Here is an 18,180-nt window from a genome sequence, read left to right as displayed (position 1 = left end):
TCTGGGTATATACTTGAAGGAATTTAAGTCAGCATATCTCAGACATGCCAGTACATCAATGATTTATTGCAGCACTATTTACAATACTAAATTATGGACTCAGTCAAGGTGTCCATCAATAGATGAATGGATAAAGGTGTGGTATATATACATAATGGTATTTAGTCATAAAGAAGAACAAATTGCTTGGGACCAGTGGCTCATGCCTATAATCCTAGCTACTCAGGAGGCTGAGATCTGAGGATCAAGGTTTGAAGCTAGCCCAGAAAGAAAAGTCCCTGTGAGATTCTTTTTTTGGGGGGTGGGGGGTCGGGTCGTGGGGCCTAAACTCTGGGCTTGGGCGCTGTCCCTCAGTTCTTCAGCTCAAGGTTAGCGCTCTACCACTTGAGCCACAGCACCACTTCCAGCTTTTTTCTTTTTGCTTATATGGTGCTGAGGAATTGAACCCAGGGCCTCATGCTTGCAAGGCAAGCGCTCTACCACTGAGCCACCTTCCCAGCCCCATCCCTGGGAGATTCTTAACTCCAATTGACCACTCAAAAACCAGAAGTGGAGCTGAGGCTCCAAGTAGTAGAGTGCTAGCCTTGAGCAGAGGAGCTCAGGGACAATGTCCTGGTCATCAGTTCAAGCCCCACAACCAACAATAACAACAAAGAAGAACAAATTATCCAGGCACTGGTGCTCATGCCTGTAATCCTATCTACTCAGGAGGCTGAGATCTGGAGGATCGTGGTTCAAAGCCAGCCCAAGCAGGAAAGTCCGTGAGACTCTTATCTCCAATAAAACCACTAGAAAACCAGAAGTGGCGCTGTGGCTCAAGTGGTAGAGCGCTTGCCTTGAGCTGAAGAGCTGAGGGACAGCACCCAGGCCCAGAGTTCAAGCCCCATGACCAACAAAACAAACAAAAAAAGAACAAATTTAACTGGGCACTGGTGGCTCATACCTGTAAGCCTAGCTACTCAGAAGGCTGAGATCTGAGGACTGTGGTTCAAAGCCAGCCCAAGCAGGAAAGACTGTGAAACTCTTATCTCCAATTAACCACCAGAAAACCGGAAGTGTAGCTGTGGCTCAAAGTGGTAGAGTGCTAGCCTTGAACACAAAAAGCTCAGGGACAGTGCCTAGGCTCTGAGTTCAAGCCCCACAACTGAGAGAAAGAGAGAAAGAGAGTGGGAGGAGAATAGATGAAGTACTATTTGGGAAGAGAAAGGGGACTAATGCAAAGGGGTAGGCAGAGACAAGAGAGTACAATGGGGGAGGAATATAATGAAAACATTATATATATATATATATATATATATATATATATATATATATATAAGTATATATGAAAATGTAATGATAAAACTAATTAAAAAGTATCAAAAAAAGAAAATTAGTTGTTCCAGAGCCACTCAATGCATGTTTTCTCTTGAGAGAATAGAGAAAAATGATGAAAGAAAAGAGTTAAGAACCAGCCAGTCACTGGAGGCTTACAGTTGTAACACTTGCTACTCAGGAGGCTGAGACTGAGGTTCAAAGACATTCCCAGCAGAAAAGTCCTTCAGATTCCATATCCAATTACTTAGCAAGATGCCAGACTAGAGGTATGGTTCAAATAATAGAGCACTAGTCATGAGTAAGCAAGCTAGGTGAGAACATGAGGCCCTGGATTCTAGCCCTGGTGCACACATGCATGTGTGAGCACGCACACACGCGCGCGCACACACAGACACACAGACACACAGACACACACACACACACACACACACACACACACACACACACACACACACAGTAAAAAGGTTTATTAAAGTATGCACCATTCATCTTTTTTTCCCCTTTTGCAATTGCCAGCATCTGGACATGAAAGAAAAAAACAGAGAAAGCAGTAAATTTCATGGTGAGAGAGCAGATTATAATTGTGAGCAAAAGTTGTTTATGAGCAATTTTAGTTGAAGCCAGTAAATAATCTCATGGTAATCCTTCCACGCTCAGTTTCCAGAGTAGCTGAGGTGAAACAGGAACACCAGTGTGCCTAGCTACTGGTTGAGATGGCGGGGAGAGGGGTCTCACAAACACTTTGCCCAAGCTGCCTTTGAACTGAAATCTTCCCAGACTCTACTAACCAAGTCACTATCATTTTGGGTTGTTTGGGTTTTTGTTTTTGGTTGGTCGTGGGGCTTGAATTCTGGGCTTGGGCGCTGTCCTTGCACTCTTCAGCTCAAGGAGAGTGCTCTACCACTTGAGCCACAGTGCCACTTCCGGTTTTCTAGTGGTTTATTGGAGATCAGAGTCTCATGGACTTTCCTGCCCGGGCTGGCTTTGAACCTCGATCCTTAGATCTCAGCCTCCAGTAGCTAGGATTACAGACATGAGACACTGGTACCCGGCCTAGTACGGTGTTTTAACTCAGGATTTTGCACTCGTATGGCTTACTTCTGGTTCTCTACCACTTGAGTCATATCTCCAGCTCTGCGCTATATTGTTTACTTTGAAGACAAGAATTTCATAAGGTTTTCTGTCCAAGTTGTCTTTGAATCATGATCTTCTGAATCTCAGGCTCCTGAATTGCTAGTATTATAAGCATGTGCCACTAGTGTCTACCCAGCTTATTTTGTTTTTTTATCTCTCTGATAAATGTGATGATTAATTGAAATTTCTATATAAACTATGACATAAATGATGACAACACAATAGAAAATCAAAAATTTCTTCCTCTACTTACTAGTTGTTACACAATGAAGAGAATTTGCCTGGTGCTTAGAATTTAATGCTTCTATGGAAATCACTAGCTGCCCTTCTAGCAATGTTCCCTTTGATACTCCAGTTTCACACTTCCAGTGTATTATTAAGTATCTCAAAATCTGAAAAGAGTACAAGGAAACCACAATCTCTTTTAAAAATTATGTTAAGAATAAACTTGTATGAAACAGTTAAATTTGTAACCTTAATACAAAATATTGTATTCCTCCTTATAAAATGCCAGATTTACATTTGTTCAGGGCATAGCATTATGTCTCCCAGAAAAAAAAAAATAGCTAGAGGAGTGACAGAAGGGAGGAGTCAGTGAAATTCAACATGATGCCCTACAAGGCAGGAAACAGATAGTAAACTGCTGTATTCAGAGAGAAGAAAAACTAAGGAAAAATTCAGTGGTACTTTGCTGTTTTGTTTTCTGCTTCAAACATCAACTCAAAGACTATAAAATGACCGATGGCTATAACTCATCTTTATTTTTCATTGAATCAACACTTTTGGATTTTTGTTTTTGCGCTGGTTCTGGGCCTTGAACTCAGGACACTCTCTCTTAAGCTTTTTCACATTCTACCACTTGAGCCACGGCTCTACTTCCAAACAGAGGAAGTATTATTTAAGAGTGTCAGAGGCAAAAGTTTAGGTTTGTATTCCTGATGTACCAAATTCTAGCCTGTGACCTTGGGCCACTTTCTCAACCCTTTCTTTAGTCCCTCCGATTCATTATAAAGATAAGAATAAACCCATCACATATGTTGATACTGAAAATAGAGAAATATGTGTAAAATGATTAACAGTGCCTGGCATAGAGTAACTACTAAGTAGATATTTGCTATTATTTATCACAAATTCATCTGCAAAACTATCCACTGTATTTTAAACTGAACAGGACCCCAAAATGTCTGAATAAAACATTGTCTTTTCTGCTTATATTTGAGTTCCTGGGGTTATCTGGCTGTTTGAAACAAGGTCTCACTATGTAGCTCAGACTGGCCTAGAATTGAAGATTCATCTTTTTTTTAAAAAAAAAATACTACCTTTATTATTTTTTTCTGGGGGGGGAGGGTCCAGTTGTGGGGCCTGAACTCTGGGCCTGGGCACTGTCCCTCAGCTCTTCAGCTCAAGGCTAGCACTCTACCACTTGAGCCACAGCACCACTTCTGGCTTTTTTCTTTTTGCTTATGTGGTGCTGAGGAATCAAACCCAGGGCCTCATGCATACAAGGCAAGCACTCTACCACTGAGCCACCTTCCCAGCCCAAGATTATCTTGCTTTAGCTTCTCACATGTTAGAAATACAGATATGCACCATTGTACCTAGCTGAAACATTCAATCTTTTTTTTTTTTGTCGGTCGTGGGGCTTGAACTCTGGGCCTGGGAGCTGTCCCTCAGCTCTTCAGCTCAAGGCGAGCGCTCTACCACTTGAGCTACAGCGCCACTTCCGGTTTTCTGGTGATTTATTGGAGATAGGAGTCTCACGGTCTCTCCTGCCCGGGCTGGCTTTGAACCGTGATCCTCAGATCTCAGCCTCCTGAGTAGCTAGGATTACAGGCGTGAGCCACCAGCGCCCGGCTGAAACATTCAATCTTGATGACATAATTAAAACACAATATATTTTAAGTAGATTCACTTCCACAAGGAGAATTATCACCTCCTTCCCCTTTTCCTTTTCTTTTCCTTTCTTTCGTGTGTGTCTGTTGTGGCACTTGAACTCCCTGAGCCTTTTTGTGCTCAAGGCTAGCGCTCTGCCACTTTTTCACAGCACCACTTCTGGTTTTTGAGTGGTTAATTGGAGATAAAGAGTCTTACGGGGACTTTTCTGCCTGGGCTGGCTTTGAACCGTGATCCTTAGATCTTAGCCTCCTGAGTAGCTAGGATTACAAGAATGAGCCACCAGCGCTTGGCCCTTCCCTTTTTTCTTAAAGGCAGGGAGATCTAACTCAGAGAACTTGGGTACTAAGATCCTAACTTGCACTACAGTTCATAAGGGCAGTTTCTGGACATTTCTACAGTGCATTGCTTTCTTTGACACCTCCTTCTATTCAGTCTCTCCCAAAGTACCTTTAAACATGAGAACAGATGGGGGAAAAGAACACTGGCCAAAGGCTGGGAAGGTGGCTCAGTGGCAGAGCGCTTGCCTTGCATGCATGAGGCCCTGGGTTCGATTCCTCAGCACCACATAAGCAAAAAGAAAAAAGCCAGAAGTGGTGCTGTGGCTCAAGTGGTAGAGTGCTAGCCTTGAGCTGAAGAGCTGAGGGACAGCGCCCAGGCCCAGAGTTTAGGTTCCACAACCGGACCCCCCCCCCCAAAAAAAAAAAAAAAAAAAAAGAACACTGGCCAGACTCAGAACCCTAGGTTCCATGCCCTCTAATGTCGAATTTTTGGCAGGAACGAAGAAGACAGGAGGCCCAAGACCCTCTAAGGTATCCCCTCTACTTCACCTGCCCAGGGTCCATTCCAAGGCCACGATCTAAGTATCCCATTTGGTAATAGAGCTACCAGTGTTTTAGATGGGCGTGACGCGTGTGGCGGAACCATAGTCAGTTTTTCATTTTTTTGGGGGGTGGGGTGAGGGGGGGTCCAGTCGTGGGGCCTGAACTCTGGGCCTGGGCGCTGTCCCTCAGCTCTTCAGCTCAAGGCTAGCGCTCTACCACTTGAGCCACAGCGCCACTTCTGGCTTTTTTCTTTTTGCTTATGTGGTGCTGAGGAATCGAACCCAGGGCCTCATGCATGCAAGGCAAGCGCTCTACCACTGAGCCACCTTCCCAGCCCCATAGCCAGTTTTTCAATGCCATCTTTCGGGGCTGAGGAGTGGCTGCGCTGCAGGTGAGGGCGCAGGACCAGCTGCTCCTGGATCAGGACCAGACCTCCCGACCTGGCCCCACTCCTCGCAGATTCCCGAGCCTCGATGAACTCGAGTGGGAAATGGGGGATGGTCTCTTCCCCACGCAAGGGTGAACCTCCCCATCCTCCCAAAGGCCCACCCACCCGCCCCGTGAGACTGCCCAGGGCTTCCAGGCCCCCGGGTCTCCTCACAATCCTACGAAGAAGCGACAGTGTTCGCGAGTTCCCGAACCTTCTCCCTCCACTTCCGGCAGCCCCGACCCCATGCCCCCCCTCCACCCAAACTTCGAGGTCCCCTCACAGAGCCCGTCTCCTTAGAAAGTGCCTTTCTCTAATTTTTCTTCCTTCCTGGCATCACCTCGCAGACGGCCAAAGCCGTCCCCTCCATTCTGCAAGAGAAGCAACAGCCCCACTGAGTGAGAGGCCCCAGCCGGCGGCCTCCGCCTCGCCTCAGGGGCTTCGACTCGGACAGACGCTCACAGCCGGCTGCGCGAGCCCTTCCCGCCCTTCCCGCCCCGCCCACACGGCGGTGCCACGCCCGCCATAACCACGCCCCTAGCCCGCCACGCCCGCTCTGGCTCCGCCCCGCTCCTGTCCGGCCTCTCTGGCACCGCCCCACTCTGGCCCCGCCCGTGCGTGACGCACCTGCGCGCTGGGCGCCCTCCCACCCATCACCACCCTTGATCCGGGAGCTGCGGCTGGCAGTGGGCGGCCGGCTGGCTGGGTGGATGGGCGGTGCGGCCGGCTGGAGCCCGCGGGCGGCGGCTGGAGCGGGAGGTGAGCGGGAACGCGGCCAGCGAGGGACTCCTCCCGAGGACACTTTCCCACGGTTCCGCGAGACGCGGCGCTTAGCTAGAGTTCCCAACTCCGGCGAAGAAACGTACCCATGCCAGTTAAAACGGAATTTCAGAGAACCGGTTTTTTCCCCATATAAATGACTCATGAAGTATTTAAGACAAATAATGAGAAAATTATTCGTTAACCTGAAATGTATTTATTCTATTTTATTTTTTGTCGGTCGTGGAGCCTGAACTCTGGGCCTGGACGCTGTCCCTCAGCTCTTCAGTTCAAGGCGAGCGCTCTACCGCTTGAGCCACGGCGCCACTTCGGTTTTCTGGTGGTTCATTGGAGATAAGCGTCTCACGGACTTTGCTGCCCAGGCTGGCTTTGAACCACGATCCTCAGCTCTCAGCCTCCTGAGTGGCTAGGATTGCAGGCGGGAGCCCCTGGCGCTGGCTCTCCCCCAGATTGAATGCACTAAATGTGCGGCTAAGCCCTAGCGTTTCTCCAAGACCTACCCTAGGTGGATCGCAGCAAAGCTCTGACAGGGTCCACAGGACTTAAGCCCTTAACTGTTGATGACCTGGCAGCCAAAAGCAGGCGCTGGTGAGAGATTCCTGCCAAGCAAAGAGTTGCCCAAGGAGTAGGGAGGGACAGGGTGTGGGCTGCTTTCCTTCAGGGAAAATTCTTCCACTCCAACTCCAAGTAACCAGGATTGGACGGATCAGGCTGTGAGCTGGCTGACTGCCTACCCAGTATGCAACCTTGGTGTTACTCCAAAGAATGTGTCTATTGGAACCTGAATCATACCCTTTCTCCAGTCCCTGCTCAGCAATATTACCCCTTCTCCCTGCTCACAGGTAGATATATTAGACACTGGTGGCTTTTATTTCTGGGAAATTCATTATAACTATCAGGTTTGATAAGAGAACTGGAATTTGGGGAATAATCTGTGTCTCTCGCTCTCTGCCTTTTTTTTTTTTTTTGTCGGTCGTGGGGCTTGAACTCTGGGCCTGGGCGCTGTCCCTCAGCTCTTCAGCTCAAGGCTAGCGCTCTACCACTTGAGCTACAGTGCCACTTCCGGTTTTCTGGTGGTTTATTGGAGATAGGAGTCTCACGGTCTCTCCTGCCCGGGCTGGTTTTGAACCGTGATCCTCAGATCTCAGCCTCCTGAGTAGCTAGGATTACAGGCACCGGGCCGCTCTCTGCCTTTTTAGAAGAGTTGCAGAAGGAAAAGGAGTTAACCTTGTTGGATGATTGTGGCAAGATATCTTCACTATTTGTGGTGATACTAAGGTGATAATTAAGAATGGGTCTTTAAAATAGTCCCTATTGAAAGCTGGGCACCGGTGGCTCATATCTGTAATCCTAGGTACAGGAGGATGAGATCTGAAAATTATGGTTTGAAGCCAGCCAGGGCAGAAAAGTCCATGAGAGTCTTATTTCTAATTAACACCAAAAAGTCATAAATGAAGTTGTGGATCAAATGGTAGAGTGCCAGCCTTGAGTGATAGCACCTAGGCCTTGAATTCAAGCCCTAGTACTGGCACCAAAACAAAATAGCTCCATTGAAAACAAGGAGAGGGAAGAGAAGGATGAAGGGTGAATAAAATACCAAAATACATTGCATCTATGTATGAAGATGGCATAGTAAATCTCACTGAAAGCTGTCTAACAATTGAAAATGGGGAAGACGGGAAAGAGCAATAGAGGGGATTGTTGAAACCTTGCTACAGTTAATGCACACTAACTGAATGAATAGAGGGTAAATAAAGGCAAATATGGACAAATATATACATGTATGAAAATAAAACAGTGAAACAAGTTGAAATTGTTTTTAAAAGGGGGATAAGGGAAATAAATAGAGTGAGACTGATGAAGTACATTATATATATGTATGGAAATATAGTGAAACCTCCACTTGTACAAGTAATTTATGCTAATAAAAAATTGAAGAAAAGTCCCCATTGAAAGTGCCAGCTCAGTAGAAATATTCCACCTTGAGAATGGCTTTGGGAATGTAGGGTAGAGAAATAGTTGTCAATGGCAATTGCTGGACCTCTTGGCTTCCAGACCTCTTCCACGGAATGAGCCTAAAGGATGAAGTTGCAGGGAACATCAACCACCATCCTAAAAGCAGAGAGGCCTAATAAAGATAGGCCAGGACACAGTGCTGTTCCTACCCAATCTGGACAGAAGGGAAAGAGGAAGCCTTGGATACGAGGGCCAACCACCAGGACTTCTAATAGCAGTTACTCTTGTAGTCAAGCAGGGTTTAACATACAATGAGTACTGATTCTGTGCTAAACACTTTTCCCCTTATTTATCTTAAGTAATCATCCCTGGTAAAGGAGGTGTTGTTATATCATAATTGATGGAAATGATGCTCCAAGGTATAGGTAACATGACACTAAGTTTATAAAATATCAAAGCCAGAATCTGGACAAAAAAATGAACCCCAATTCCATTTTCTAACAGCTACCCTGGCTGCTTGGAAGGTCTGCAGTGTGGGAGCCTCCACATTACTGTGAGACCCCCCAATCATCCTCTGCAAGATCTCCCTCCAAGAGCTTCCACTCTGCATCTCCCAATCCATCCGTGTATGCCACGGGTTTGGGCCTAGTAATAATATGCTATTGGACTCCACATTACTAAAACTGTTTTTACTCAGATCCTATCCACAGAGCAATCACTTGTCAGAAATGACCACTAGGCAATCACTTAACTTCAACAGATAAGGCTGTATGAATCACAGAGATTATGTGACCTACCCAAGGTCACTTTAGTCATCCAAAGAGCCTTTGAAGATGGCTTTACCTTCAGTGTCTTATTCACAGGGTTTCAGGCTAATTCTCCCTGGTTCTTAGACTGGGTAACATACTGGTTTTGTTCCCATTCTGCCACCCACTCAGGAATTGAATTACTGTTTCATGGAGATTCTCTTTTTGTTTTTCACTTCCACGCATCAAACCCAGGGCCTTGCATATGTTAGGCAAGGTAAGAGTTCTACCACTGAACTACATCTCAGCATGAACTTTCATTTATATTTATTTTTGAGACACAAATACTGCTCAGCCAAAGAAAGATGCAACCCTAAGAGCCCCAGACTGATTCTGACCCCAAACTAAGTGTTTATGGAACCAGAATGTCATAGGCAATGCTGCCAGATGAACAGTGACATTTCAGGGACTCCTGAGCTGTCTTTCCCTTTTAAGTGTGCCTTCTCTGTGCATCTCATTCCTGGACATACCTGAAGTCAGCCTTTTTTCTCAAGCTTCCCTACAACATTCAAATATCCTAAATACCCTAGGAACTTCAGTGGAAAATATCCCCTTATCAGACTGATGTAAAAATGAAGGCCAGTTGAGAGCTTTTTTTCCTAAGAAAGAATCAAACAACACCAGAGAATCTGTTTCCCATATAGACACTAAGAAAGCGCTAAGTATTTCTCTTGGGTCCTGAGAGAAGTCTGTCCCCCACCGGTTCCCATAACCGGGTTTCCTGAAATGGAGCAGGTCCCCCGTGCCTCTCCACTAATCACATCCTTGGAAATGGGGCCATGAAGCTCAGATTAGCTCATCCCCTCACCTTCTTTAGGCCTTCTCCACCTGGAGCACAGAATGTGGGGCAGCTTCACCACTACTTTCCTATCAGGGGTCAGACAGGGATGCCCTTGCAGAGGGATGTTAGGCCGACGGAAGGGGGCCGGGGACACCAGAGGCCATAAGGGTGCTGCTTTCTGTGCCAGTTCATGGACCACAGCTTCTGTTTTTCCTCTAAGACTCATAGGCAAAGGAAAGATTCCCTTCCTAGGACAATACTGACTGAGCTTTACATAACTAGAATATTTTCTTCTTCGCCCCCATTCCCGGTGCTTTTCTTCCTCTCCTCCTTAAAATGCCTGGCTCAGATACTCAGCAGCTTCCTGTTTTTCCTGGCTGAGTCACCTTCGCACAATCTCTGATTTCTCATCTACCAGTAACAGGTGCTAGGCCAGGCAAGAGATTTCATTTCTCTCCTGTGTCCAACCCTACTTCCCCTGGATAACCAATAAAAACAGAATGTGTTTCTTCCCTCCATAATTGGCTTTTTACCTTCTCTGGAGGCAAGATTGGAGTTGTCCTGCCAGCTGATGTCCATCCACTGGAAGGGAAGGGTGCTTTGTGATCAAGAGGCCTTAGGGATGAGGCAGCTGGGCAGTGTGAGCTCCTCATGTGCAACCAAGTAAACCTACTGATCTGAAGGCCAGCTGATCAACATCATTTGAAAGACTAATAGGCTAATTGGGACAAAGATGCTCCTTCCAGGAGCCCCACTGAAGTGAATATTAGCTCCCCATGTTCAATGATAGGTCAGTCTTTTGTATAAGTCATGGAACGCTGGGGTTGGAGGTGTGGCTCAGTTGAAAAGAATGCTAGCCAATGTGTGGAAGATCAGGTACCAAGTTCAAGTCCCAGTCTTGAAAATTAAAGAGAGGACAGTACTCTGAAGTACTTTACCAGGAAAGCTAGGACCCTGAAGCCAGATTTGAACTAATTTTAGGTGGGCGGAGGTCAGTCATAGGGCTTGAACTCTGAGCCTAGGCGCTGTCCCTCAGCTCTTCAGTTCAAGGCAGTGCTCTACCACTTGAGCCACAGCACCACTTCCAGTTTTCTGGTGGTTTATTGGAGACACGAGTCTTACGTTTCCTGCCCGGGCTGGTTTTGAACCTCCATCCTCAGATCTCAGCCTCCTGAATGGCTAGGATTACAGGCGTGAGTCACCAGCACTCGGCTGATTTTTTTTTTTCATTGATCTCTAAGGTTGACTTGATTTTATCTGGTCTAGCTTTAAGGCTACTTAGGTCTTTAGTTTCCCCAACTTTCATTCTTACCTGATGAAATGAGTTCATGGGATCAAAAGTCTAAAAGGATCAGGGTATCTTCATTCTTTTCCCATTTTACCACTTTTGGTGTTATGGTCTAGTTTTCCACAACTAAAATAGGAAAATTCTCCCAGGAATACAGTTAAAATAACATCTATGAATAAATTGTGAGTTGTAGGATCTTTAAATTAGATGACATCTTAGAGGTCACTTAATCCAGTATTTCCCAGCCAGAGAAACAATGTTTATTCCATTTTACTTCCTCCATCCCAACCTTTCCTCCCAAATAACCTCACTCCTATCTCCTTCCTGAACTTCTTCCTGGTATCCAAGATAGAGAATCCATCCAATTTGCATAGTATATGTAGTATATTTAGGATTAAAGAACACTGACCTAATTCACCTCACTATTTCATGTAATAGTTGTTTTAGGAAATTGGCCACTTTGTAGGCAACCTATCTTTGGACAGCAGTGGTTTGGCAGTTTTTCATTGTGTCACCCTAAAAAATCTCTCCATCTCTCCAACCCTATTTCTTCCACTCATTAGTCCCAGGATCTGCCCTTTGAAAGCACAGAGAAGCCATCTAATCCCTTTATAAAGGAGTCTGGGGAATACTCAGGATTGTTATTGTTAACTTGTCACAGTGGCTCAGACCTGCTCTGAGTGATTGTATTACAGATGCCTGTGCTTGGTTCACTAGCTGTGTTTCTAAAACACTCTGTAAATCAAGTTTTGTATGAATTAACTCATTTTGGGCATATTGGGAAGTAACTGTTGAAATCCTGTTATCAGTTCTTTCATAAACGGAAGACTCTTTTCCTAATGCAAATAACCTCCTCCACTAACCTTTTACACAAATCCATATTTTCATGCAGTATGTCTTTATTAAGGCAAGATTTGTCTATATACAAAATTATGTAAAATAATGATCATGGCAATAGCTAACAATCATTGAGGCTTTATCTGGAACCAGGCATGCACTGTTTAATTTCTCACCACAACTTCCTTCTGTAAAATTATCCCCTAATTATTTACAGATGAGGAAACTCAGGCTTAGAGAAATTAAATACTTTGTTCAAGGTCACACAATTAGAAAGTGATGAGCCAGAGTTCAAACAAGTTCAGAGATTCTCAGTGTCTTTACCACCAGGAAATTTCAGATGCCACTAATAGTTGAAATGACTAACCCCTTAGCTGTGTACCACAAGTGAAAGAATTAGGATGAAAGAATTGAACACTGGCCTAAAATGTCTACAGCTTAAAAGATATACCCCAAACCTACTCTTTTGGAGTTTGGCACTGTAGTTTTCCCAACACAACTCTCATTTGCCAGTACAATTTAATCGATGGACCCCACAGACTTTCCTGCAACCATTAGTATTAAGCAGGTGTTGTAAAATCCATTTCAGAAATATGGTTGTGAGAAGACCCTTTTCTCAAGAGTGTGTGTGCTCCAAAGGGTTAAGTACATGAGCTTCTTAGAAGAAGGAAGTGGTTCCTCATTGACTGGCAAAATCAAAGGTATTGAGAATCGCAGTTGTTCCCAGCCTGCTCTTAGATGGGTCAGAATCATTCAAACAGGCCCAGTTTTTTTTAATGGCATTTAGGTTTGCAAGTTAAAAATAGTTTAGGAGGGCTGGACCATAAATAAGTGATGTTTTGAATCTGAACTGGACAAAGATAAATGAATGTAACATTTCTATGTCCTCAAATCAGTTCCAGTTTCCCACCTTTACTCAGAAGCAGCATGCATTCACAACATTGCTAAGAACAAAGCACATATCTCCTGGGGCTCCTGGAACCTGACTTTTCTATACTGTAGAAGGATGCTCAAGGTAGGATCCTCTCAGTCCTCTACATCCCACTCTAGCCACCCTCAACTATCACAATGCCCTATTTTATCTACAGTCTCATCTGCAGACTTTTGCGTTCAAATGCATGTCTATCCTTTGTCTTAAGCTGGCTAAGCTCAGGCTAGCATCCTGGTCTACACTAGTCACAGGAAATCAAGCCAGTCTTCAGAAGAGGCTCAGTTTTGCTTGAAACACACCTTTCTTACCTATACTTCCAGCAGACTTATTTACCATTTCAACTAACAGACTCAGGCAAGGAAATATATAATTGTATTTCTCAGTCCCCATTTCTACTGATGACAAAAAAAAAAAAGAACTATGACCAGTTCAAGACAACTCAAACATTGTATGTTTTCCTAATCTTCTTGTGATGTTCTAGAGTACGTGTGGACATGTATCCTTCTGACATCAAGGTGAACCCTAAAGGCAAATGCCATCATTTGTCTCTCTTGCCGAACTGATAAACTGTAGCTTCCTTCACTTGGTCTTGGGCATTGGACTTGGTGGCACAGTTCCATGGCAGTTGGCGCCTGTGGTCTTGGCACAGACAGAACATAGGGATGGCTTCACGCTTCTACCTCAGCTCTTCCTGACACTGCTGGACCTCCACCAGCCCCTGGCTTGTGCCATCCACCCACCTTCTGCCTCTGTTGTCCCCACTCCACACCAATCCCCACGGGTATCCTGGCCTTCAGTTCTCGCTCTCTCCCTCTTTCTCTCTGAGGATGAACATCAAGAAGCTTCTCACACTTCTTCTAGCTATGAATGAGGTTGAGTCTAGGGAATGAGATTGCCATGTGGAACAGATTACCTCACATCTGCTTTGCCTCCATAGATAACAATGTCATTTCTCCTGCTGTTGTCCTTTAGTAGCACTGGCTACTTTGAAAGATAGTCTTCTCTGTATTTTTTTTTTGCCAGTCCTGAGGCTTGAACTCAGGACCTGGGCTCTGTCCCTGAGCCTTTCTGTGTTCAACACTAGCGCTCTACCACTTGAGCCACAGCCCACTTCCGGCTTTTTCTTTTCATGTGGCACTGAGGAATGGAACCCAGGGCTTCATGCATGCTAGGCAAGCACTCTACCACTGAACCATGTTCCCAGCCCAAGATTGTCTTCTCTGGTTCCAGAAATTACTGTTTGGTGGTGGGGACAGAGAGCAGAGTCCCAGGGCCATCTTGACTCTCTTGGTCTCCCATCCCCATTGTTCCTAATTCTCCAGTCACAGGATTATATTTTCAATGTCGAAGAGGAGCTCACATGTTCTTCCCAACTCAACAGATGATGGCATAAACTCTGAGCTTTAGGCTTAGCAGATTCTGTCTCTTGATATTTAAAAGGAAGCCTCCAGAGGAGGGGAATAAATTCCCCTGAAGCACTTGATCCTTGCAGTTTAAAAACCAAAACTTTCAAAAATGTTATTCCTTACTATGATAGATTTTAGTCCATTTTATGTTAAGACAGGTCTATATGGCCCAGCCTGGCCTCAGACTCCAGAGTGCAAAAGAAATCTGCCTGTGTCAGAGTAGCTGGGACTATAGACATATATCATCACACTCCTGGCACCTTGAAGCAGATTTTAAAAGGTCTGTTGAGTGCAAAAGCCAAGAATGTAACTCTGGTTTCCCTGTAGTATTCCTAGGCTGAGAGCAATGTATATACAAATCCCTCGCTACTGCTTAAGTTCTGCAACCCAGATTGACAGTAAAATAGTTGGGAATCAAGAGGTTGGCTCAGTGGTAGAGTATTTGCCTAGCATGCATGAATCGCTGGGCTCCATCCCTGGCATTCCTCCCACCTTCACACACACCTCAAAAAAAAGGTGGAGGCAAACACACAGATTAACATGAAAACATTTAGTTTCACCTCTTACAATAAAGACTTGTCTTCTATCCCAAGGTCTTCTCTTGTCATTCATTAGTTTATTGCACAGATATGGGTGTGCCTACTATGCCTGGGCTATAACTGTGTGACATCCTCCCTCTTGGAACTCACAGTCCAAAACAGAACACAACCTGTGTGCTATAACAATCCTTCCCAGGCCATCTCATCCATTAGCACCTGGAGTAGAACCTTCAGTATATCCACCTTAAAAAAGAAAAAAGTCTGGACTAGTGTGAAGTCCAATTGGGAAGCCACTGAAGGACTTTTAGTAGAGGAATGATCTGCCACATGGACTTTTTATTAAAGACTCAAGGTGCCCAGAGGTTAAGATGGCCTTGAAATGAGGCACAGAATAAGAAGCCCTAATAGCCTGAAATGACAAGCAGAAAAGGAACCTACAAAAGAGGGAAGGGTATAATGAGTCATTGCTGCTATGACTAAAAGTGAGATAGCAATTAGGATAACACTAGTTTTAGCAATACCATCATTGATGACCTTGCTGGAAGCAGAAGATACTATGCTGGGATTAGGTCGATCCATCAGTGCTTATCTATCCCCTTCAGTTACTACCTGTCTACACTGATGTCTTCCAAATGGATGTAAGTCCAGACTTTCCCTTTGAACACCACACCGACATACAATTGACATACAATCTCCACTTGATTGATTCAAATACCTTTGAATCAGACCCAAGTTCTAAAATCAACAATCTTCCCCCAACCAAAGCTAGTTTCCCTTCCCCATCTTAGTGAATGGCGCCTCCTTTCCATCTTTGACAAGCCCTTTTTCTTTACTACCAACTCGTCTCCATATCATGTCAACAGCTGAGTCCAAGCTACCATCTCCTCTCTTACCTGCACTACAGTGGAAACCTCCTTACTGGTTTCTCACTCCAACTGTGCACCCCTTCAATACTCCAACACACCAGCAAATCATTGTGTGTGTGTACACATGCATGCGCACGTGTAAGTGCCAATAGCGGGGCTTGAACTCAGGGCCTGGGTGCTGTTCCTGAGTTTTTTTGCTCAAGTCTAGCACTACGACAGTGGTAGAGCCACATCTCCACTTATGGCTTTTTGGTGGCTAACTAGATGTAAGAGTCTCAAGTGCTGGGCTGGGAAGGTGGCTCAGTGGTAGAGTGCTTGCCTCGCATGCCTGAGGCCCTGGGTTCGATTCCTCAGCACCATATAAGCAAAAAGAAAAAAGCCGGAAGTGGCCCTGTGGCTCAAGTGGTAGAGCACTAGCCTTGAGCTGAAGAGCTGAGGGACAGCGCCCAGGCCCAGAGTTCAGGCCCCATTACCGGACCAAAAAACAAACAAACAAACAAAAAAAGAGTCTCAAGTGCTTCTTGACTGAACTGGCACTGATCCTTGATCCTCAGATCTCAGCCTTGTGAGTAGCTAGGATTACAGGCTTGAGCCATTGGTGTCTGGACAGCTAATCTTTTTAAACTACAGAATTGATCACCTCACTTCTTTGTTTTAATCCTTCAGTAGCTTCCCAAGATATTATAGATTTGGCACTATAGTCAAGTGCTATAATTGTTGTGAATAAATGTTTGATGGAATGAAGGAAATAAATAAAAGAATGAAGGAAAGAAGACTCAAGAAGACCGTGAATGGTGGGCATCCATGGTTTATGCCTGTAATCCTAGCTACTCACAAGGCTGAGATCTGAGGATCGAGATTCAAAGCCAGCCAGGCAGGAAAGTCTGTGAGACTCTTATCTCCAATAAACTACTTCAAAAATAGGAAGTGGTTTTGTGGCTCAAGTGATATAGTGCTAGCCTTGAGCTGAAGTGCTGAGGGACAGCACCACAACTGACCAAAAAAAAGAAGGAGGAGGAGGAGGAGGAGGAGGAGGAAGAAGAGGAGGAGGAAGAAAACAACCACCAAAAGCATAAAGAGTAAGGGCAGGGCTGGGAAGGTGGCTCAATGGTAGAGCGCTTGCCTTGCATGCATGAGGCCCTGGGTTTGATTCCTCAGCACCAATAAGCAGAACAAAAAAAAGCCAGAAGTGGTGCTGTGGCTCAAGTGATAGAGCGCTAACTTTGAGGTGAAGAGCTGAGGGACAGCGCCCAGGCCCAGAGTTCAGGTCCCACAACCGGACCCCCCCCCCAAAAAAAAAGAGTAAGGGCAAAGTGGGTACCAGTGGCTCATATCTGTAATCCTAACTATACAGAAGGCTGAGATCTGAGGACATGGTTTAAAGCCAAACCAGGCAGGAAAGTCATAAGACTCTTATTTCCAATAACCACCGAAAAGACAGAAGTAAGAGCTGTGTTTCAAGTAGCAGAGCAACAGCCTTGAGCAGAGAAAAGCTAAGGGATAACACCTAGGCCCTGAGTTCAAGCCCTACTACTTGCATGCCTGTGTGTGTGTGCGCGCGTGTGTGTGCATGTGCGCGTGTGCATGCACACGCACACACAGGCAATGGACTAGGGGTTTAACTCAGCAGGAGAGTGCTTGCCTAGCATGCACAAAACGGTGGGCTCAATCCCTAGAGCTGCAGGGGGAGGAGGTATGGGGGGCGGGGGGAGACAGGAAGAATGAGGGAGATAGATACAGGCCATCAGGGCTTCTTATTTCTTAAGCTAGCAGAAATTTGAGAATGCTCAAATACTGATGGGAAGGAGCCAGCAGAGAGAGAGCAAGCACCAGAAGGAATGAGGACCATCAGAGTGTGGGAGGGGATGAGGCTTAGAGCAGGAGCCAGAAGAATCAGAATCTCAGATGGAAGGAGGGATACCTCTTCCATGATACAGAAAGATGTCAGGGGCCAAGACCTTTCCATGAATCTTGTAATCTAAGCAGTAAATCCAGATTCTCTGAGCAGCTCAGCACACTTGGTGGACATCATTCCATTCACTTTTGCAGCCCACAGGAAAAAAAAGGAAGCAGGCATTTTCATCATCGACTGTACTGATTCACTGCAGAGCAAAATAACTAGTTTCCAAAGCAACCCAGTCGCACAGCCGAAAGAAATGATCTCAGTGTTCCCTTTTTTCCTTTCCAAATTGGGAAACAGTACAGTAAAATAAGAATTTGGTAAAATAATAATGGCTGACACTGATTGAGTGCTTACTACAGGGCAGTTGTTCTATTACTTTACCTGCAATAACTCCTCTTTCCCCCCACCCCCATAGTGCTGGGACGCAAACCCAGGATCCTCACACATACGGCAGCTGTTCTACCACTCAGCTGCATTCTCAGCTCTGCAGTA

General features: G+C 45.3%; 1 protein-coding gene across 1 annotated transcript in view; it reads right to left on the bottom strand.

Moving 5' to 3' along the window:
* Window positions 1-6,015, bottom strand: part of LOC138818624 (type 2 DNA topoisomerase 6 subunit B-like) — a 57,009-nt gene extending 50,994 nt beyond the window's left edge. Inside the window, exons 1-2 of the mRNA XM_070009603.1 lie at window positions 5,936-6,015; window positions 2,705-2,843 (exon numbers count right to left, since the gene is read on the bottom strand). Of these exons, the coding sequence (XP_069865704.1) occupies window positions 2,705-2,843; window positions 5,936-5,965 (169 nt within the window). The 5' untranslated portion in view covers window positions 5,966-6,015. The remainder of the gene's footprint in view (window positions 1-2,704; window positions 2,844-5,935) is intronic.
* Window positions 6,016-18,180: the final 12,165 nt, after the last annotated feature.

This window comes from Dipodomys merriami, unplaced genomic scaffold (assembly GCF_024711535.1).
Source record: "Dipodomys merriami isolate MVZ:Mamm:240054 unplaced genomic scaffold, mDipMer1.0.p SCAF_78, whole genome shotgun sequence".
Taxonomy (NCBI): Eukaryota; Metazoa; Chordata; class Mammalia; order Rodentia; family Heteromyidae; genus Dipodomys; species Dipodomys merriami.
The sequence above is the reverse complement of the archived record's forward strand: the minus strand, read 5'-3'. Positions and strand labels throughout refer to the sequence as shown.